At 43.6% G+C, this 23,925-nt stretch overlaps 1 protein-coding gene across 1 annotated transcript in view; it reads right to left on the minus strand.

The window, feature by feature from the left end:
* The window catches only part of OPTN (optineurin), a 34,721-nt gene extending 19,362 nt beyond the window's left edge, over positions 1-15,359 (minus strand). The window contains exons 1-6 of the mRNA XM_007460906.1: positions 15,194-15,359; positions 14,162-14,364; positions 9,549-9,710; positions 7,201-7,278; positions 5,465-5,478; positions 4,917-5,051 (exon numbers count right to left, since the gene is read on the minus strand). Coding sequence (XP_007460968.1) covers positions 4,917-5,051; positions 5,465-5,478; positions 7,201-7,278; positions 9,549-9,710; positions 14,162-14,364; positions 15,194-15,359 — 758 coding nt within the window. The remainder of the gene's footprint in view (positions 1-4,916; positions 5,052-5,464; positions 5,479-7,200; positions 7,279-9,548; positions 9,711-14,161; positions 14,365-15,193) is intronic.
* Positions 15,360-23,925: the final 8,566 nt, after the last annotated feature.

Raw genomic sequence — 23,925 nt, forward strand, 5'->3', positions numbered from 1 at the left:
TGGTGCAGGGTTGAAGGATGGGCCGTTATCATGCCACTCACATATGACGCAGGCTTCTGACCTACATTTGAATTTCAACTTAATTTTGTAGGGCAAGTTTTCATCTTGGCTGACTTTTCCCTACTACCTCTTGATTATCCCGGGTCACACTTCATATACACTTTCCCTCTCCTTCCTGGCTATCAGTTTAACTTTGTTCAGAAGACACAAATTGCACGAAATATGAACCCTGGAAAACAATGGAAGAAAGGCAAGTCTGTTGTCCGCTGTCCCCACAAATCCCTAAAACTTTTCAGAGTAAATTTTAAACTGTCTATTACCCCTATTTCTCATGAAAATGGTTGAAAACTGACTTATGTATTTGAGAAGAAGACATGTTAGGTCTTGGAATGTCTTTCCATCATATCCCACATAGTAAATCAAGCCAGGTTGTCCAGGAATCAGTGATTTTATTTCTTGGTTTTGGTCCGACCTTAGCCAGGAGGTCATCCTAATAACCCACATGGGGAACATTACTCTTGGCAACCAATCACTGACTTGCCAGGTGTTAAATACTGCGAGAAGGCTGACTCACAAAATGGAAATTTAATGCTATTGAGAAAGGGATCCTTCACAGGGAGCTCAGGGTGAGAGAGGGAAACACCCATCTCAAAGGCAGGCCTGACTTCCTAGCTGCAATCTGAAAAGCTATACCTCCAGACAGAGAGCTATCATTATTTTGAAAGCAGGAAATATATACTAGATTATATGAAAGATCCTGATGTATAATCAGAAAATTCCTAAGTTTATACTTTTATTATTAAAGCTAATCATGTTATCTGAGGAAGGATGAATTACTGGCTAAACCTGACTTCTTAGAATGGTGTGCAGAACTCAGGAGGGTAAACGTGCCAATGAAACAGAAACACACTGATTACTTATGACTATTAAGGGTCTTTTTCAAAGCAAAACATCTTCCCTTTAAAAATCAGCTGGAATAATTAAGGTGTAAAAAGAATGCTTTTACTTAATTATTTTTCTGTGCATTATTACTAGATTTTGGGACTTGTCAGAAAGCCAGGACGAATATTTTACTCCATTAGAATACATGGTACTAGTTTCCTGGAAGTTAACCTCTGAACTTTTCTAAGGGACAGCAGTAGGATATGGGGTAAAAACCTACGATTCATAGCTATCATACCTTTTTCACCTCTGAAAAGAGCTGACGATCAAATAAGTCATTGGACAAACAGTGATTATTCTAGGTTACCCTCATTCTGAATAAATAACTTATGCTTCATATTTTAAAAACAGATCTTATAGTTAAAAATTTCAACTGCTTCAGTTAGAAAGTGCTTCTTATAGTGCTATAATTTTAAGGTTAATGAGCCATTTATAATGTCTGAGAGAGTTAATTATGTCTCAGACATAATATATTTATGTATATTATAGTATATCCTATTTATAGTATATTTATTATTAAATGTTGCAATCAATGGAACCCTAAAACTGTTGCATTATCTCCCCCGTCTTATGTGGTTTCGCACTTTGCCTTCATAAAAAGTTCATTCAAACGTAGAAATTCATTGACTTCACAACTCTATGAGGTAAATAAATTTTATCCTAAAGTGCGTGTGTATACCACATTCTATGCGGCCAGTATTTCCCTTATACCAAAGCCAGACAAAGACAACATAAGAAAAGAAAACTACAGACCAGTACCCCTTAGGTATACAGATGCAAAGATCCTTAACAAAAGACTAGCAATCCAAACCAGCAACATATAGAAAAGATCATACGTCATGACCAAGTGGGATTTATCCAGGGGTGAAAAGTTAGTTTGACATTGGAAAATCAATCGATGTAATACATTATATTAATAGAGGTTAAAAAAAATCCATACAGGGACTTCCCTGGTGGGCCAGTGGTTAAGACTCTGTGATCCAATTCAGGGGGCTCGGGTTCGATCCATGGTCAGGGGACCCATATGCATGCCACAGCTAAGAGTCTGCATGCCACAACTAAGAGCCCGCATGCCGCAACTAAAAAGATCCCCCATGCTGCAGTGAAGACCTGGCACAGCCAAATAAATAAATTAAAGGTAAATATTAAAAAAAAAACCCATACAATCATCTTCATAGACTCAGAAAAAGCATTTAACAAAATCCAAAACCCTTTCATGATAAAAACTGCAACTAGAAATAGAAGGGAGCTTCTCAACTTGATAAAAGCATCTATGAAAAACAAAGGTAATACCAGCTTAATGGTGAAAGACTGAAAGCATTCTCTCCTAAGATCAGGAACAAGACAAGGATGTCTACTTTCTCCTCTTTTATTTAACACTGTACGGGAAGTCTAGCCAGGGCAATTATGCAAAAAAAAGAAATAAAAGGAATCCTGGTTGGTAAGGAAGAAGTAACACTATTTCTTTGCAAATGACATGATCTTGTTTACAGAAAATCCTAAGGAATCCACTAAAAAAATGATTAGCACTAATAAATGAATTCAGCAAGGTTGCAGACTACAAGATCAATATACAAAAATCAGTTGTAGGGGCTTCCCTGGTGGCGCAGTGGTTGAGAGTCCGCCTGCCGATGCAGGGGACGCGGGTTTGTGCCCCGGTCCGGGAAGATCCCACATGCCGCAGAGCGGCTGGGCCCGTGAGCCATGGCTGCTGAGCCTGCGTGTCCAGAGCCTGTGCTCTGCAACGGGAGAGGCCACGGCAGTGAGAGGCCCGCGTACCGCAAAAAAAAAAAAAAATCAGTTGTATTTCTCTACACTAGCAATGAATAATCCAAAAATGAAATTAAGAAAACAATTTCATGTATAATAGCATAAAAAAGACTAGAATACAAAGGAATAAATTTTGAAAAAGAAGTGCAAGACCTGTATGCAGAAAACTACAACACATCATTGAAAGAAATTAAGGATGACCTAAGTAAATGGAAAGACACCCATGTTTATGGATCAGAAGACTTAATATTGTTAAGATGGCAATGCTTCCCAAATCGATCTCCAGATTCAGTGCAATCCCTAACAAAATCCCAGCTGGCTTTTCCCCCCAAATTAACAAACTTATCCTAAGAATTACATAAAAAAAAAAAAAAACAAGGGACCAAGAATAGTCAAAACAATCTTTTAAAAGAAGAAAAAAATTGGAGGACTTGCATTTCCCAATTTCAAAATTTACTACAGAACTAAAGTAATCAAGACTGTGTCGTACTGACATAAGGATAGACATATAGATCAACTGAATAAAATTGAGTGTTTAGGAATTAATCTTTACATTTATGGTCAACTGATCTACACCAGGGGTGTCAAGACAATTCAGTAAGGAAAAGAATTATCTTTTCAACAAATGGTGTGAGACGGCAATATATCTACATATGCAAGAATGTATTTGGACCCTTACCTCACACCATGCACAAAAATGTACTCAATATGGATCACAGACTTAAATGTAAGAGCTAAAAGTATAAAACTCTTAGGAAAAAACACAGGGGTGAATCTTTGTAACCTTGGGTTAGGCAATGGTTTCTTAGATACAACACCAAAAGCAGAAGGGACAAAAACCCACAGATAAACAGGACTAGATCAAAATAAAAAAATTTTCTGCTGCAAATGATACCATCAAGGAAGTGAAGATAAGTCACAGACTGGGAGAAAATATTTGCAAACCATATACCTCATAAAGGACTTGTATCCAGAATATTAATGAACTCTTTCCATTCAGTAATTAAAAGACAATCCAATTTTTTTAAATGGGCAAAGAAGAAGATATACAAATGGCCAACATGAAAAGATGACCAACATTATTAGCCATTGGGGAAACAGAATCAAAATCACAATGAGATACCACTTCACATCCACGAGGATGGTCATAATCAAAAAGATACATAACAACGGTGTTCGTGTGGATGTGGAGTAAGTGGAACCCTCATACATTGCTGGTGAGAATGTAAAATGGTGCAGCCACTGTGGAAAACAGTTTGGTAGTTCCTCAAAATATTCAACAGTAACCATGTGACCCAGCAATTCAACTCCTAGGTATATACCCAGAGAATTAAAAAGATATGTCCACACAAAATATTGTGCATGAATGTTGAGAGCAAATATTATTCATAATGGGAAAAAAGTGGGAACAACCCCAATGTTCATCAAATGATGAAGAGATAAACAAAATGTTGTCTAGTTACATCACGGAATATTATTTGGCAACAAAAAGGAGAAAAGAACTGACACATGCTACATCATGGATAAACTTTGAAAACATTATGCTAAATAAAATAAGCCAATCACAAAAGACTACATGTTGTATGATTCCATTTGTATGAAGTGTCCAGAAAAGGTAAGTCTATGGAGACAGAAAGTAGAATTTCTAGGAGGAATGGGGAATGAGTGCTAACAGGTATTGGGTTGCTTATTTGCAAGGAAAAATGTTCTAAAATTATAATGTGGTAAAGGCTACATAACTCTGTGAATATTCTTAAAAAAAAAAATTGAAACGTATACTTCAAATGGATGAATTGTATGGTATCTTAATTATATCTCAATAAAACTGTTAAAAAAGCAATGTATGGGGCTTCCCTGGTGTCACAGTGGTTGAGAATCTGCCTGCTAATGCAGGGGACACGGGTTCGAGCCCTGGTTTGGGAGGATCCCACATGCCGCGGAGCAACTAGGCCCGTGAGCCACAACTACTGAGCCTGCGTGTCTGGAGCCTGTGCTCCGCAACAAGAGAGGCCGCGATAGTGAGAGGCCTGAGCACCGCGATGAAGAGTGGCCCCCGCTTGCCACAACTAGAGAAAGCCCTCGCACAGAAACGAAGACCCAACACGGCAAAAATAAATAAATTAATTAATAAACTCCTACCCCCAACATCTTCTTAAAAAAAAAAAAAAGCAATGTATGCATATTTCACGTTCCCTATTTCATACCGTTCTTTGGCTTCATTGAGGGCAAGTTCAAGTCTCTCCACCTTCTGGTTTCCTTCCCTTAGACAAAGCAGGAGCTGGCTCACAGTTAATTCCTCAAATTCCAAATAATTCCTGGCACCTTCTGCAGATTTGCTCCTACATCAGGACAGCATAAAGGTTAAAAGGTTTTCATGAGAAAACAGAAATGTCAGAGTCTACGAATATTACTGGAACCAGTATAAAGGAACTGCTTTCCAGAATATTCTCTAGTTAATTCTCATTTACAGACCAAGCACAGCTGGCCTGGTAACCACCAGTGCCTCACTGCTCCATGCTTTCCAGGGAAGGAGTGGAGACTGATGGGTAGGCTCGATTTACACTGCACGTGCTCACTTCCTCCAAATGGTCACCATGTCCAAGGCACCAGACCACAGGACCCACCGAAACAGTGGGGCAGAGGTAGCCCTGGTTTTTGGTGTCCGGCTTTCCTAGAGGTCTAATCTCCAGGAAGACCACAGTCATACAAAGGGCACAAGCATGTGTGATGCCCATGGTGACATGCAGACCACCGGCCTTTCTCCAACTCGACCGAAACCACCGTGTTCTCTAGTCAGGAGAAGAAAATCATTTTTGTTTCTGGTTTCAAACAATTAGAGCAGAGAAATGTAGGCACTGTTGGCATATCAAATATTTTTCTTGATTTCCAACTCAGATTAAATCAAGAGGCAGTTCAATGATGAAGAAAACCACAATGAGCACTGCAGCAACTAAACATTCTGGACAGCTATGCTGATGCCAACGGCAGCTGCTCTTTCAGTAACCTACTCAAGGTCACACATCTAACAAAAAGCCAGGATTCAATCCCAGTTCCCGTCGCCAAAGCTCAAACTCTGAACCTAGAAATCCATCTCTGACTCCTTAAAATACTTTCAAACAGGGTAAGGAAGCTGTTATTAAAAAATAGCTGTGTGGGGACTTTCCCTGGTGGTCCAGTGGTAAAGAATCAGCCTTACAATGCAGGGGACGCGGGTTCGATCCCTGGTCGGGGAACTAAGATCCCACATGGCATGGAGCAACTAAGCCTGTGCACCACAACTGCTGAGCTGGCGCACCTCAGCCAGAGCCCGCCCGCCGCAAACTACAGAGCCCAAGCGCTCTGGAACCTGTGCCACAACTACAGAGCTCACACGCCCTAGAGCCTGCGCACCACAACTAGAGAAGAGAAAACCCACACGCCACAACTAGAGAGAAGCCCACGCACCGCAATGAAGAGTAGCCCCTGCTCTCTGCAACTAGAGAAAGCCTACGCGCAGCAACGAAGACCCAACGCAGAAAAAGATAAATAAATAAAAATAAATAAATTTAAAAAAAAAAGCAATAGGGGAAAGGGGCAAGCTGAGGAATTTCTAACTAAAAAAGGGAATAACTTTCATTTCTGCCAACTGCCCTGTTTGATGAAAAAATATTATCTAATCCTGATTTTCTCCCTTATACAAAGGCTTGGGAGCATAACTGAAAAAAAAAATAACACATTTTTATGTTTTATAAGTACATTCATCAAGTTATAGAAAAAAGATACTAAAAGCCTATGAGGGAAGAGATCCTTAGGGAAATTTTCAGATAACTCTTCTTAAGCAGAGTCATGCAGTAGGAACCTGCTTACAGAGGATGAGCTGACAGCGTGTTCTGGGTCAGAGCTGCTTGCAAGAGACTCAGGTGCCCAGTTTCCCTGCCGTCTCCTCCTCAAGGTCCCCCCACCTCTTAAGATGTCGGCTTCCTAATATCTGCTTGTCACAAGTCTACTTGCAATTCCCCAGGTAAGATATCTGGGCACTTTCCAAAAACAGCACTGTCACTCAGAGCAACAACAGTCACTGCTATGGAAGATTATCCTGAATTAGTCACCTTGGCTTGTACTCGGGAATGAACAGGGAAGACAAAATGGGAACATCCCCCTTATCAGCTGGGCAGCCTGGTCCGGATCAGACTGCACTGGTAAACAAATCAGGAAACATGGGTCTCTTAATTGAGAAGCTTGTTTTCACTGCCCATCTGATGGAGATGAAACACCTCTACACAGAGTGGTGAGGGGTCAGTTCGCCGACAAAGGCACCAAACATAGTTTTTCTTCTCCACCAGTTTGGGCTGCAACATTAAATAGCAATTCAAATGGAACATTCTTGAAAGGTCCCAGTATAAATCAATAAGTGGCTTTTTCAGCCCACCATGTTTGGCCTCCCAGGGGAGAGCTGAAAGTGACAAGACTGCCCAGCGTGTCTGTCCGAAAGCCCTAGTCTGTCTTCACATACGTGTCAATGGAATCAGTTCTTGTGGGCCCAGGACTTGGCTTGATTTCTTTCGTTGCCACATCTGCTTCTCCCTCCTGTAAAAGCAGAAATGAAAGGGATTTAACATAGTATGTCTGCAAGACAAATTCCTTATCAAAAGAGAAAAAGGCAAAAGAGCAGGAACTTGGATGACACACAACCCAAGGAACCTATCAGACGTGGAAATGTGAGATGTTTAAATTCGGTCACTCAAATGTAATGGAAATTTACCCTTCCCTCAACCTGCACTCCCCATCAGGACTATAAACATCCAGGTGAAGACGAGAAGGTCGGGCTCCTCTCGCTCAGCAGTCAACCTGACCGCCAGCACAGGAAAGCTTATCTTCTCTTTCTCCTTGGCAGTTCCCTTCTCCCCGACCAGATTAAGGTCACACAAAGCTAGTGACAGTTCCACATACCTTTCCCACACAGTCCTTTAACATGCAAAATGTTAGAACTTGCTGAAGCCACGTTGAAAAGAAGGCTGTTTTCTGTGGGCAAGGCTCACAAAGCATAGGTTAGCTCCTATTAGAAATCTGTACGCATCTCGGGCCACTTAGGGAACAGGAAGACTAAGACTTACACTTACATGATTTGAATGACGTTTCTTTTTTTAAAAAAAATATTTATTTATTTATTTATTTGGCTGCGTCGGGTCTTAGTTGAGGCATGCGGGATCTTTCGTTGCAGCGTACGGGCTTCTCTCTAGTTGTGGCACGTGGGCTTCATTGCCCTGCAGCATGTGGGATCTTAGGTCCCCGACCAGGAAACGAACCCGCATCCCCGGCATTGGAAGGCAGATTCTTAACCACTGGACCACCAGGGAAGTCCCTTGAAAGACATTTCTATTCCAGTGAGCTAGCAGAAAGATCTTCCAAAAATACAGAGATGGTTCTAGACAATTCTGTGTGTGCACACCGTTCCTAAATCTTGGGCAGTGTTTTTCTGTTCACAGAAGCAAGGCAAGAAAAACATGTTGACACTAGAAATAACTGTCACTCATCAGTGAGGGAGAGTATTATGCTAACCATTCATCCCAAAGAAAGAAGCCTCATTTGGAAACTTCTGATACGCTCCTTGGGCTTCCTGAATTTTATCAGTTATCTGCAGAAGGTTAACGCTCTTTGATCAATGCTGTGTTTTCATAATCTTTGCTCACTTGCAGAATGAGTACTCTGACATTAGTGTACTTACTGATTAGTATTTTACTTCTCTTGACTTCAGCCCCTATTCATCTAAAATTTATGAGGGGCGTGGGTGGTAGGGCTATTATGAGCCATTTTGCAACTCTGTTCACCTTGTGCACAGCAAATAAATGAGAAGAAGATAAAGGAAGTCGCACTCGACCATTTCAGACACATCCATTAGTTATTAAGCTTTTCGTAAGGTGCCCCTCACCCCGCCCCACTCCCACTTACCCACAAAGTCGAGTTTTCTCTTTCAGAGACACAGGTAACCTCTCTGCCTGTATCAGACGTGTACTCTGACAAAGCCGGAATGACTGTGTGTATGAGGGAGGGTTTTCTCCTGTGCTTGTCTCCCTCACCCCGTATGCAGTTTTTTTCTAGTAGCAGAGAAGGAGAGGTCCCTCTGGGCTTCACTTACCTTCTGTGCTCTTTAGCAGGACTGCCTGCACGCCAGCTACCCCAACACATGCTTCCCACCAGGGATGGGCCGGCACATGCTGCCTCGCCCAGCTCGTGTCATTTGGGGTTGCACATAAATGCCAGTTAGACCACCCTGCCTTCAAACCCTGTTCTCGGGGGTTCCCTAGCAGCTGCCGTTAAAGGGGAGGGACAAGCCCGGGTATTCCCTGAGGGTACAACCAGAGCCGCTCTGCTCTTTCTTTTCTCCACTTCTTAGTTTTAATATACCAACGTTCCTCGTAAGACTTCGTTTGAAAAGAGGGTTCTGTTATTAGTAAGTGTTTTAAAGCCTTTGATTTTACCACATCTGATCACAACTCCGCTTACCTAAGTGAAATGCTGAACACAGCTTTGAGACCTGGGCTGAAAAAGTTTATGCCTTTTTTTTCTTTTTAGGTCAGTCACATAAATTTGTCAGGACATACTGGAAGAAAAAGGACTATCTCTTGTCAGGACATACTGGAAGAAAAAGGGCTATCTCTTTGGTCATAAAAGGTAATCAGTATTTTCCATTTCAGCTATGATAGCCACAGCATTATGTTGTACATTTACGTTGACTACGCTGAAGTTTCCCCACTATCTGGCTTCCTCGTGTTGAAAGGAAATGGTGGTATTTGTAGCAGCTGTCCAGGTGAGGTTTTGTAAGTTGCTTAAAACAAAAACAAAACCAACACACTTACAGCCATCCTGATTTCAACAAAGGAGTCTTCGGAGGGGCCACCTGAGTTCAACTTGAGTTGTAATTCAGACACGATGCCCAGCAGATCGACCTTTTCAGCTTGAAGGCGTGCCACCTGGGTCTTCAGCTGTTCCACTTCCTGTTCTGCTTCTGCCTTGGGGACCTGGGGGACGAGGAGCAAAGTGAATTAATGAATCACGCTAGGGACTTGGCCATCAAACTCGAGTGTCTCCATACCCACTGGCAAGACAGCTATGCTTTATAGTAGGATATTCTAGCTTATCCTTAGCAATTTATTTTGACATGCCGATTAAAATGGAAAAGCTTACATTATTTTATCATATGCAAATAATTGGAAGTTAAAATAACCTCATGACAAGAAAGGCTTTCTCAGCATGCTGAAATAATCTGATGCCATGAAAATAACCAGCCAGACTTTGGCAATGGTAGACTTGTAAATTCTAGTCCAAAATTCCGCAAAGAACTGTCACAACTCAAACTCTTGCCTTTTTTTTCACCCCTACAAATGCATACCCACCCCTACTCTCCCCATTCTTGTCATGTCTACTCAGAAGCCAAAGCACCAAGGGCATAATGTTATAGTAATGACAAAACACAACGAAAGGTCCACAATTCTCCCAGGTATAGTCTGGTTGCTACAGTACTCTATGCTCCTGTTTTAAGGTTTGTAAAAATAAGTTTGGTGAGAAATAAGAAAACTGAAAATTCAGAGGCTGGTACCAAGGGTGGAAAAATTAAATTTCTGCCTCTATAAAAATTAAAAATAAACATTAATATTTCCCTGAGTACCTGCTGTGTTTATCCTGTTGCAGTTACTACATATGACAAAGTCATAAGAGAAAGAGCCTGTTGACATGTGGTGTTTTTACTTGGGAGAAGGGAGAGCAGATTCTAGTCCACACTCTGCTAATCAGAGCATGTGTCACCTTGAGCAGATTTCACTCAATGTCTTGGCTTCAGTTTTCTCGGCTCAGAAAGAAAGACGTGGTACCACGTGGTCTCTGTGGTCTCTTCCAGTTGTGACCTTCTTAGCCTCTCTGATTTCTTCCCTCACTGCTCTTATGGACATGGTGCCACAAGAAACACATACACCTGAGATTATCAGAGGATTGCAACACACAGAAAATTCACACACACACACACACACACACACACACACACACACACACACACCCTATGACAGATCTCCTAAGGAATGGTAAACACGCCCAAAGGCTTATAGTAAAACCAAAAAATTATCAGAAATGCTTGTGCATGGACCATAAACCAGCTAGTCCATGAAGTGTTAAGAACAGAGGGCTTGGTAGTAATTGGCAGCATGGAAGTGCCCCTCACACCAGTGGAATCGTGCTCTGCCTTCATTTGGACCATTCTCTTGCTAGGAAACTCCCGCAGGCATTAGAAAAAAGCAACACATTGTAAAACTGAAGGGTTAGGTCTGTAAGGAAAGGTTCTAAGCCTGTGCAGTCTCTCCTGGTAATGACTCAGACCAAAGAAATGTATATTTAAAGGCATGAAAACATAAAAGAAAATGTACTGCCTAGCCTGGTACTAGGAAGCAGGCAGGGAAGGGCAAGACTACGCTCTGTGAGGGATTTTCATATCCACCATCTTGCCCTCCCTGAGGACACTGTGTAGAATGGACTTTTAAGGAAGGAAGGAAGAGTTTTAAACAAGGGTCTGAGGACCAGGGATATAAGGCCATGACTCTAGAATCTCAGATGTCAGGTTAATTTTCTTTTTTGCAACTGTGTGGATCTCTTAACTATCCTGGGGAAATTGTGGATCTGCTTATTTGGCTATAAAACACCTTGTGAGGTGACACTTCAAATTTCTCTTCATTTCACTTGTTAAGGCTCTGTCCATCGTCTTCCCGGACTACACTTCCAGGGCTTATTCTCTGGATCTCAAGCCCAACTCCATTATTTGTTATGTCTTTCATCAGTTTTGAGCACTTAGCACTGATTAGCCTTCGTGACACAACAATTTCTCTGTCTTTTTCTGTGCTTGTATTGTCCTGGAAATGTGCCCAGGATGATATGCCATTTTATAATCCAAAAACAATAGTCTATCTAATGACCTTTGCCTGGCCATCTGTAGTTAAAAGTTAAAAAGTACTCTTTAGAGATCATTATGATGTATAATTCAGTGAAACTGGATAGAACCAGTAATGCCTCGGCCTCACCCTAAAGATCAGAGGCAGATTTCCAAAGGAAATTACCTGCTCCCTTCCCTTGTGTGACACAGACCACAGGAGAGGCCCTGATGGCTTGTGGGGGTGGGTGAGTGGGGAGGAGGGGTGCATCCTGCAGAAGCAGCAGCAAAGATGGGCCAGCGTGAGTGAGGAAAATCTGAGGCCTTGAGAGCTTTAGTAAATCAGGAAGATGAGGGCCTAAATGAAAAACAACTGGGCTTCCCTGGTGGCACAGTGGTTAAGGATCCACCTGCCAATGCAGGGGACATGAGATTGAGCCCTAGTCCGGGAAGATCCCACATGCCGCAGAGCAACTGAGCCCGTGTGCCACAACTACTGAGCCTGCGGTCTAGAGCCTGCAAGCCACAACTACTGAGCCTGCGGTCTAGAGCCCGCGAGCCACAACTACTGAGCCCGCGTGCTTAGAGCCCGTGATCTGCAACAAGAGAAGCCACTGCAATGAGAAGCCCATTGCACTGCCCCTGCTCGCTGCAACTAGAGAAAGCCCACATGCAGCAAGGAAGACCCAGTGCAGCCAAAAATAAATTAATTAATTAAAAAAAAATTTTTTTTAAAAACCAAAAAACAACACAAGTGGTCCAGGAGACAAACATTACAGAAGAGGCAGGGGGGCAAGGGGTGGGCCTGGGAGGTACAGTTTTGGGGGATACAGTTGATGACCAAGGGTTTTTAAGAGTCCTAAATGCCACTTTGTCCCAAGGACTCATTTCTGAGTCCTGCTTGTAGTTTGCTTCAGCTGATCATCTGCACTGAAAGAAGCTGTTCAGAGCTCCAGCTTCTGATCTCAACTTCTTCCAATACTGGGACCTTTTTGGAAAACCTACAGGCAGACTATCTCAGGCAGACAAACTGCTTCTGGAAGCTTCCTTTTTGGCTTCAAAGTGCTGGGCCCCCGCAGGCTGAAGCCAACTGTCAGCCCACATCCCAAAAGCCAAGGGAGGAAAACAAAGTGAGATATTTTCTTCCAGCAAGTAGAAAATTACCCATATATCCCAGTGATCATTTCTTCAGAGTATTCTACCTCAAAAATATGTAGACAATGAGAGGTTTCGCCCAAAGAAGTGACTTAATGCCCTTTGAACTGTAAGACAAACTGAAGCATCAGACACAATAAATCTTATCAACAATGAAACATGTGCAATACAAATACAAATTTATTAAACCTGAATGTTTTCATTGTCCCATGAGCAGGAGTTGATGAGTAAGATCATTGATATAAGCTATGATATTTTTCTAAACAACTTTTCATTCTTTAGATTATTCCATATTTCTCTTTTCCTTATTTTATTTCTTTGTTTGTATTCTTTACCTATTTAAGAAATTAGACATCAACAAAGTTCAAGGTAAAGTCTCAAGAAAAATCACTGATGAGGGGAGGGATAAATGAGGAGTATGGAACTGACAGATACAAACTGCTTCCTGTAATAAACCATAATGGAAAAGAAAAACAATAAGGGAACAGATACAAACTATTGTACATAAAATAGATAAGCAACAAGGATTTACTGTTCAGCACATGGAACTATACTATGTATCTTGTAATAACCTATAATGGAAAATAAACTGAAAAAAATTTATATAACTGAATCACTTTGCTGCATACCTGAACTAACACAATATTGTAAATGAACTGGAAAAAAAAAAAGAAAGAAAGAAAATCACTGATATCTAAGAATTAACCCAGTGCTTCATCCTCCCTAAAGCTGTTAAGTTCTAGGTTTGGAAGAAAATGAACTGGAGATGTCCATCTAAACAAATAATACCCAGTGAGCCTTAGAATATGGGCAGAGGCTTCAAATGTGCTCTGATTTGCTTTTTCACTCACATCTTTGATACTCGTTCTCAGGTGTGAGCACACTTCTTGGGTTCTTTGGGTCAGTGGAAATGTGGCAACCCTACAGCCTCATATCACATGACATTTGTCAAACCAGTTTTCAGAAGTAAATGTAAAACATAAAGCGAGGAATCTATTAGGCAGAGAGGAAGGACAAGGTCAGTAAGTGACAATTCTGAGTGACAGATTTTTAAAGTGTAATATTCTACATCAAAGACATAAACTAATGACTGACACTTGGATGGTTCTAGGCAGAGGTCCTTCCGTACCATCTATAATGAATACAGAATACTGACTTATAACCATAACACTCTTTTGACTATAATCAATATGGTCAAAGCTTTACCCATTTCTTTCCTTCACCAGAGATTATACATGACCCTTAAAATTGTAACCAATCTTCTCAACAAGCACACTTCTTTCAAGATAATGCAAAGCACCCATCTAGCCTGCACCGTGAAAGGTTTTGATCTAGAAGTCTGGTCAAGTAAGACTGCACTACAAATATGAACAGAATAAAATCACAAGTGGTCAGTCTGCTCACCTCGAATGACCTTTCAGTTTTCCCTTTTAGTTTTCCGAGTTCCTGCTTCAGTTTTTCATTTTCAAGACTCAGTGCCGTTAGGCGCTCTTTGGCTTCTTTGCTCTGGGTCTCAAAAAAAAGGCGTTCTTCCTTCTGCTTTTCTGTCCAGGCTGAAAGCTCCTCAAATCGCCCTTTCATAGCTTGATTGTTCAGCTTCATGGCTTCTGCATGGGGTGCAGAGGGAGAGTGTCACACCAGTGGACTGGACTTGGGGTCATGAATGGAACCTGCCTGGGCCCCAGGGTCAGCCGGAAAGACTGCGAAGCAAGATGAGTGAGTGGTTTCCGCTTCCAGACAGGACTAGCAGGGTCTAATGTCATCTCTAGTCCTCAAGAGTCTCAAGAAAATAAAATTGATTTTATTGACTTATTATAACAAAATGTCTATTAATAACATAGACTGAGGTCCATCACTCCTGGATTCGAACACTGGTTCTCCCAAAAACCATGGCTGGAGATATTAGAATGCTTTTTTTTTTTTTTTTTTTTTTGCTGTCCGCGGGCCTGTGACACCGCTGCGGCCTCTCCCGCTGCAGAGCACAGGCTCCGGACGCGCAGGCCCAGCGGCCATGGCTCACGGGCCCAGCCGCTCCGCGGCATGCAGGATCCTCCCGGACCGGGGCACGAACCCGCATCCCCTGCACCGGCAGGCGGACCCCCAACCACCGCGCCACCAGGGAAGCCCTAGAATGCTTTCTTTTAAGGTAGTATTTAGGACTAACTCTGTAATAATAGCAGCCTTTTTTTTCTTTTTCCTTTTAAATGGGCTAAATGTCATTATCCCATTTCCCAGAGATGCATACTTTTTATTTTTACCTGTATCCAAAAGTAAACAATGGAAACCACTTTAGCCTTACTCAAAGCTAATTCTGTGCTCTTTCTTCCCCCAGGGAATCAGGCGCACAGAAAGGGATTCACCTACAAGCTATTACCAAAGGACGGCATTCCCGAAGGCCCAGCATGAATGAAGAAACATGGGGCAGGTGCTGCTCACCTTTCAGCTGATGGTTCTCAATTAGAAGCTCTCTCATCTGCTGCAGCAGCTCATGTGGGGTGAACGTGTCCAGGTTCGGGTGAGCCAGACTGGGGGGTCCATTTCCTGTGGTTTCGTTGGGGCTGTCCCCCTTTTCAGTCAGGCAGCTAACTGGTTGGTGGGACATGGCAGCAGTTCCTATGGAAGAGTCACAAACCAAAAATATAACTGTTCCCCTCTGCATGGCGTCCTCACGAGTCCCACAAGCCCATGTGCAAGTGCTAATAAGTATTCTACAAGGTGCTTTCTCTCCCATTATATATATATATATTTTTTTAATTTTGCGGTACGTGGGCCTTTCACTGTTGTGGCCTCTCCTGTTGCGGAGCACAGGCTCCGGACGCGCAGGCCTTGCGGCATGTGGGATCTTCCCGGACCAGGGCACGAACCCGTGTCCCCTGCATCAGCAGGCGGACTCTCAACCACTGCGCCACCAGGGAAGCCCTCTCCCATTATATTTTGAACAATCTTGATTCTTCCTTTTTAAACAAAAAAGGTACATCCTAGCTTCAGTTTGTATGTGTATGTCTGTGTATAAGGGTGTATAAAGGGGTACAGTGAGGAGATGGGGGATAGAGGAGGGAGAGACGGACATGATATCATGATGATCAGGAATCCTAACGTGGGGCGTTCGAGAGGCTTTCCATATATACATTTGTAGATGTGGGCAAAGTATTATTAAATGGTTTTTCCCCAGAAAAATCTTTAAGCTCAAATCTTCCTATTTTGGGTGAAATTGTATGGTATGTGAATTATATCTCAATAATTAATTGTTAAAAAATCTCCATATTTTATTTCTTGTATATTTGGCTGAGAGGAAATGGAGAACTAACATATTTCAGATGCTTACTATGCTCTTGATCACCGCACCAGACTGTCAGTTTCTAATCCTCACTAAAACTCAACTAGACAGCTATTTTCCTGGTGACAGAGCTGAGTTCACAGAGGTTTTATAGCTCATCCAAGGTCACTCAATGAAGGGCACAACCGAGCATTAAGGATGATTCCAAAACCCAGCCCTGTCATACAGTGAAGGTAGCACTGAATACTTAGACTTCCATAGTCGATACTTTTGCAAAGCGTTCTAAAAGACTAAGAAAATCTTGCTTAGTTGTTGCATATTCTGAGAATATTTTAAGCATACCACTTTATTTGTTGAGGGGTCAGTGTGGCCATAAATAAGATAGACGGGTGTATCCCAACTGTACTTCTGTATGGCCTACCACCTGGGCAAACACAGAAATCAAATGCTGTGGGCAAACGTTTTCCTTTTCACATTTCACAAAGATGATGATATACCTTTTCATGAGGAATTGGAGAGTTACGGCATCAGTCACTGGAAGCTGAGGAGAGAGGAGTGCTCTCTGATCTATTGCTGTATAACCTCTGGGTGTGCTCTATAAACATGGAAGGCGGGCCCATTCACCTCACCCAGAGTTCAGATTCCACTTCACCCATCCATTGCACACTGCCAGAAATCTTAAAGAAATAACCAAGGCTGCTGGAAGGATTTTTTCTTCTTACTTCTTAGCAATAACAGTCAATGAATTGCTTACAAACAAGTTACTAACAAATTTTCACTGCGTCCAAAGAACCTCATCCCTGTAAGAAGTTCCCACGTGTGCCGACAGAACCTGCCACTGCCGACAGGAGGGCAGAGTACAAATGACTCTCTCTAAGAGGCTGCAGGGAAGCTTCAGTTATGGTTTTTGTTGTTAAGTCCCTGTGCATGTTAGGGCAGAAGCTGGGGAAACCCCCATGTATTAGGGCCTGTATATTAATGCACCAAACCCTTGGGGTGAAGAGCGTTGCTTCTTTCCCACTCTGGCAGGAGGCAATCCCTAGGCTCTCTGGAGGTCTCCTGGAACTGAGAGCCTAGTGACCTGCTTTTGGTCTAAAGGACCTGTAAGGTGAGCTGGGACGAAGTGAGAGAGCGGCATGGACTTACAAATACTAGCAAATGTAAAATAGCTAGTGGGAAGCAGCCGCATAGCACAGGGAGATCAGCTCAGGGCTTTGTGACCATCCAGAGGGGTGGGATAGGGAGGGTGGGAGGGAGACACAAGAGGAAGGAGATATGGGGATATATGTATATGTATATGTATAGCTGATTCACTTTGTTATAAAGAAGAAACTAACACACCATTGTAAAGCAATTATACTCCAATAAAGATGTTAAAAAAATAAATTAAATAAAGGACCTGTAGGAAATCAGAGACAGTGCTGCTACCGAGGGGACAGCTGGCCCCCAGCACTGTGGCCTGTGTGATTCCTCTAGAGCAGCTGGCACAGGAAAGGCATCCTCATGGAATTCTTTAATGAGGATGGCAATTCTATGAAGTGAAAAACACGGATAAAGCATTTTGAGCCTTTTGAAAGCATCTGTGTTTTACATATCCTGATTCATTTAGAAAGAGGTACACTGCTAAAGTGTGCTACCTCTTAGCATTAGGTGACCAGAATAGACTGCTTTTGTTTTCCCCAATAAAATAATTTGGATTATTTTGCATAAAATAATTTGGATAAAGCCAGTTTCTGACTTTCCATAAAACTCATTTTTGCATAGTACTATGTTGGTGCTAAAATTTCATAAAAATGGGTTTTTAATAAATAACAGTGCTCCTATCTATTTTGCAAAGAATACTAAAATTCTAAGTAATTGACAAAGATAAAATCCTTGTAACGTATGTCATTCACTTGTCAATATTAAATTTCCTCAGGTATTCAAGGATTAGACTATACTTGGGAGACATTTAATGGATTTGTTTTTAAAGTATCTAAAGCAGAGGGAGGGAAGAGTAGGGGAAGGGGGAGGAGAGAGAAGGGAAGGGGGAGGGGAGAAAAGAGAGACCGTTCCTTCCAATATTTTTCCTCCTTGACTTTCTATCTCCACCAAGACTTGAGGCACAACTGTAACAGTTAAAACCAATTCTACTTATCAACTTTTTCTGGTTGCCCAGATTTTATAAGGACATGAGAGGAAAAAAAAAAAAGGGTTATGCTGAGGGAGACAGTAGAAAAATAAACCGGGTGCCACTAACCAGACATGTGACCTTGAGAACTCATCTGACCTCTGTGATGATTTACTGACTTGCCTAGCAAATGATGATCACTATAGCTGCTTTCAGCCCAAAACCCCTATGAAAAGTATTAAGCTTCTAGCAAGATCACAGTCCAACCTGCACTGTCCAGCACGTACACCCCAGCACCCTCATGGCCATGCTGCCCTCTCTCACTAATACATACGCCCGTCCCGATTATAGTGAGCTCTTTGCTACGCAGCATTGTTAGGAAAACTATTTGGTAATTCAAATGTCATAGTATATAAGAAGTTAACGTAAATGCCAAACATAAGCACATAAATACTTATAAACAAAATTTTACTAAAAGCAATTTAATTGATTTTTGGTGACTCAAAGTGCATTTTATGATTTTAGAATATTTGGTGGGCGTCATTACAAGCTATCACAGTACAGTGCGTATATGAGATGTCTACTGGTAGAATGCCAGTTAGAGAAAGCTAAATGTTTAGCATCACCTTGAAATATTTTCAATTGAGAAAATGCAGAGATGTATTATAAATCCTTGCACACATCCTCAAAAGTTATGAACTAAGGAACTAAGCCATTTACTCCAAGATTCTGTCTAATAACAGAATTTCTCATAAAAATCCAACCAATGATCAGAAATGCATCATTTCTAAGCAAAGGTGTTTTATTTTTAACTACAGGAGGGTGAATTAATTTAGCACAGGATTTGTCAGGATTTCACCAATGAGGAAAAATAGGAACCACCTGGAAGGTGGAAGCTCAAAAGCAAAATCTCCTAGATTTTATTCCTGGATCTGCTATTCAAATTCCTGATTATAATTATTGTTCTTAATTCCAGAGGTCAAGTGACTTGACTTCGTAGGCATGAGCTTAAATCTTGTTTCTGAGTTGGCCTTAAATATGACCCAGCCGAACTTATTCAATGCAGGAATGTCCTGTCCGGTTTCCATGGCAGATGGGCATATAGACCAGGCTCGAATGACTTCAATGACAGAAAAAATGAGCACATGACCTTAGCAGGCAACTGCCCATTCTATTCCAGGATGGCTCTGACTGCCAGAAAGCTGTTTTGTATCCAACAGAAATCTGCCTTACACTGACTTCTCTCCACTGGTCGTTGGACCATCAAGAATAATACAGAATAAACCCAGGTCCTTACCCTGGTGTGGCTGATTCTCCGAACCTGCTGATTAAGTATTCACAGGTTCAATCCCCACATGGATAAATTAGTTTTAAACAGTGAAAACCTATTTCCTGATCAGAGACAATTGCTGGCTATTGGCAAATCCTGGTTTGGGTTTTCAAGGGGATTGAGTAACATTCCAAGATTGTATCAACTAAACTCATCACCATCCTGGAAAAAGAACTCAAAGTACATATCCTATTAAGGGGGTAAAAGAAGATTTACCTTTTATGCCAGAAATGGTACTCTGACTTTCGTAACTGCAAACATACAGAAAATGGAAATAGACAGCCTCATCACCCAAGGCAGGAACCTGAGAGTTATGCTTGATTCTTCCTATTTGCTCTTCCCCCAAGTCTAATGGGTCACCGAGTCCTGTCACTCCCACCTCCTCTCAATCCCCACCAGCTTAGGTCAGGCCCTTCTTGTCTTGTCTGGCCCACAGAGTATGGGACTTTTGTCTGTTTTGTCCACTGCTGTGTCCCTAGCACCTAGAACATTACCCGACATATATGGGGGTTCAACAAATACTTGCTGAATGAATTTGCATAGCTTCCTCCATGGCTGGACTCATCTCCTTCCACTGCAGCCCCACTACCTCCATGGTTTCTTTCCTAATACCAGGGCATCCCCCTGCTTAAACCCCTCCCATACAGACAGAGCTCCAGCTCCCGAGCAAGACAAACATGGCCTTTCAGAGACTGGCCCCCACTTACCCAGCAGTATCATCTCCTGTCACCGATGCCACTCATGCCGGAGGCACATTAAAGAGCTCACAGTTCTTGGCCTTCTTTTGCTTTCCTATCCTTCCCCAAGATGCCTGGATCTGCTTTTACTCTGGCAAACCCCCACTGGACAGTTCAATGCCAGCTCGAACAGATGTCCTGTGTAAAATGACCTGTTCTTTCCTCTGAGCACCCAACAGCGCTTTGTGTGTTCCACCCCCTTGGTCCTTTTATGTAAAGTACTGTGATCATACCATGCCAGTCAATCTTCCCATCAAACCTAAGTCAAGGTCTCTATTTTATTCTTCCTGCAGACTGGCACACTGAGAGCAGGCTCTCAGGAAATGTCTGTTGAAATGAAATGAAGCTATAGTGTAAGAGGTAAAGTCATACACTTGTAAAACACAAACCCAACATACTAGTATTACGAGTTTTTCTACAGTTCAGTGGCACTCATTTCCAGATTCTTGAACTCAACTTATTTTGAAAATTAGTACCACTTTAAAAATACCACTACAAACGTATCCGGATGTCATTTCATAACACATATTCCATTACTCAACCCACATAATAGGTCAAAGTGAAAACGAGAACTTTCAATATAATTTTTTTCTTTCTCAGTGAAACAGATTTTATTTGCAAAACACAGAGTTTAATTTCTTCCTTTTCCTTTGGGTTTACTATTCCATAGATTCCAAAGAACATATCACACAGTCCAAGTCTCTATAAAATTCAGAAAAAGTGAGGCTTGGAGAAGAGAATACCCATGTGCCCCTACCTAAGGCTGGGGATTCCATGGGAGGGTAAAACAGTGACCAATTCCTTTCAAGAATGTTTGTTTTTGCTTTTTTCGGAGAGTTTAGTTGGAGCCCATAACATAATATGTAACTTGAGGTCAGTTACCAAAAGAAAAAAAAAATACTACTTTTATAATGTTGTACACAATATACATAAAGAAAAACTAAAATTGGCCCAGTAGAACTGGCCAATCACCCGGAAGACTCTAATTACTGTCCTCTCTACAGGTTAAATTTCGACTTGTCTTGCCCAGGGGATTACGGGACAGTCCCTGGACTGGCCTCTGCTACTGGACCTCCCCAGCCCACTCCAAACTGGGCATATCCTGGGCGGGGTGGCCAGGGCCCCCTAGCTCTTCTCTCCTTCCGGCAAAGAGCAAGGGTGAGGGGTTCTTCTGTTAACAGTGCGTTTGCTTAACCAGATCCCAGGCTTTTGATGTTTTAAGTTTTGGTTTTCCGTTTCATCCTTAAGCAGTGCTGTGGCATATAATTTCCATACAGCAGTCTTCCTGGTGGAGGAAGGAGGCTAGACGGAACCTGGGTTACATTTTCTCTTAGCGTTGCTCACTGCTTGCAGCTTACACGATAGAAACAATCCCTTTGGGGTTCTCGGCCTCATCACATATTCATATTCTCTATGTATCTATAAACACACACAAACACATACATACATACATGCCCTCCTAGACACAACGGTTTATGAAGATTCTTTTCAGCTGTTCAGTAATACCGCCACCTTAGAGAGCGGTCACCGGTTCTTTAGTGTCCTGGGCCATCTCGTAAAGCTAGAGTAGTTTGCACGTCTTCCAAAGGTGTGTCCTTAATCCCTTCCCTTATAATGAAGAACTGGCTGTACAATCATTCCCAACCTGCGGAAGGATGTCAGCCTCAGACCACCTTCATGACCTACAGGGGGAGGCACCTGCGGCCAGCCTGGAGGGTAAAAAAGGGGGAAGGGGCGCTTTGGGCTGGACGCCCCCGCTGCCCTTCCGCACCAGGTCAGGATCGCCAGGGCCCGGAACCCTCCCAGCGAGCGCAGCAGTCCCACCCGAGGGGACGCCCCACCCTCTCCACCCACGTCCCTACTGGCTCCGGGTCGCAGGGAAGGGGGCTACGGGAACCGCTTCCAGGGCGGAGAGGGAGCCCCTGCCCGACCCCTGCCCCGGCTCACCCGCCGCCCGGGTTCCGGCCTCCCTCGGGGTCACTGCCTCCTCGGCATCGTTACCGCTGGGAGAGGGCTCTGGACCCGGATGCAGACGCCGACCAGGGGACCGGCCAGGGGCAGCAGCGGCGGCGGCGGGGGCTGGGGAGCCTCTGGCGGACGCGCGGCCTCGCCACCCCACCCAGTGCTGCTCAGCTGACAATCGCGCCAGCCTCCTCACCTCCGCCCGGGAATTTCCCGGGCCCCGCCTGCCGCAGGCCCCACTCCAACGCCCGCCCCTCGGCAGGCCGCGCCCCCCGCAGGCCCCGCCCCAACTCTCCGCCCTGCCTGTCTCGTGGGCCAGCCCACAGCCTCCCTGCTAGCCCCGCAGTTCTCCCAGGGTCCAGGCTCGGACGCGGGTTAATGCGGGTTGCACATTAAGACAGTGTGACTGCCCTGACGGACGGCGTTAATTAAAACACACTGTTAATTAAATGGAGTGTGAGGTGTCGGTCTTCGCCGCAGGGGGTGCCTGTAGAAGTCCAGAGCCACGGGGAACGCTGCGCCCCACCGAAAGAGGGCGACGGTCCCAGGCATCCTTGGGACGAGACCTCAACCTCTGTTAAAGGCCTTACATTTAGATAGAGTTAATTGAGCACTCACGGCTTTCCACCCGATTTTGCCCTTGAAATAGACCTTTAATTAAAAACACAAAGCCTGCCGGATGCTTCTGGGGCTCTTGTTCCCGGGGAGCAGGCCAGCCGTTGACACTCGGAGGTTTCAGGTGCTGCAGGCAGGTGGGATTACTAGATCGACCTGGACTGTACCTGGAAGGCAGAAGTATTGATCCACTGGACCGGAGGAGGGTGGTTGCCTCCAGACTAGACAGCGTGAAAAGTGAGGAAACAAGGCGAGGAAGGAGGGAGAGCCGCCCTAGTTTTGCATCCTAAGCACCGCGAAGAGAGATAAGCAAGGACGCAGACACAGGACACACAAGGCGTCTGATCTCGAGGTCGAGGTCTCGGCGAAGCCGGTGAGGCCGGTTCTCCGGGTAACAGGCCCCTCGTGTAAGATAAAACAAATTTGGGCGGGGTCCCAGGAGCTGAGGGAGAGAGGGTCTGGGAGCAGGTTTGTGCTGAAGACTAAGAAGGACGCGTCGCCTGTGGGAAGAAACGATTTACGAATGAAGAGGCTGACACTGCTCAAATCAGCGGGATACCAAGCACGTTGTAGCTCACCCAAACTGCTCGCTGGTTAGACGGGAACGAAAAAAAAAAAATTCTAATCGAAATAGGAAAGGGGGGACGCGCCCTCTCCTGGTATCCTGAAGGATTCAACTCCTCTATTTAGACCGCCTGCTTCAGGCCAGCTCTTCCTGCCCGACTCTTAACGCCACCCAGAGACTAACCCCCTGCTCGAGGCAAAGAGGGCTAGCAAGTCAGTACCGGCCCCAGACCCAATTCTGGAGGGTCCCTCCTGGGCTTGTTAGGGGTGCCTGGGGCGAGTCAACTCTACGGGCTCACTTCCGGTATTTTAAACCATGTTAAAGGAGAGCTTAAATGAGTATTAGAGAAGCTCGGAGCAGGGAGGGGATGGGATGGGGTGGGATAGTTAGGGGTGGCGGGGAGGCATCATACACAAGGCTGCCACCAGCTGTGGAGTGAGAAGGTTGAGGGTGGGTGAGTTTCTGGTAGAGAAAGTGGTCAGGGTCATTTTCTCCAGACCCACTTGCTCCTGAAACGTTGAGTACTCCCACCACTTCTTAGCTGTGTGACCTTGGACAAGTTACCTAATCTT

The sequence above is a fragment of the Lipotes vexillifer genome, unplaced genomic scaffold (assembly GCF_000442215.2).
Source record: "Lipotes vexillifer unplaced genomic scaffold, Lipotes_vexillifer_v1.1 scaffold534, whole genome shotgun sequence".
NCBI classification, from domain to species: domain Eukaryota; kingdom Metazoa; phylum Chordata; class Mammalia; order Artiodactyla; family Lipotidae; genus Lipotes; species Lipotes vexillifer.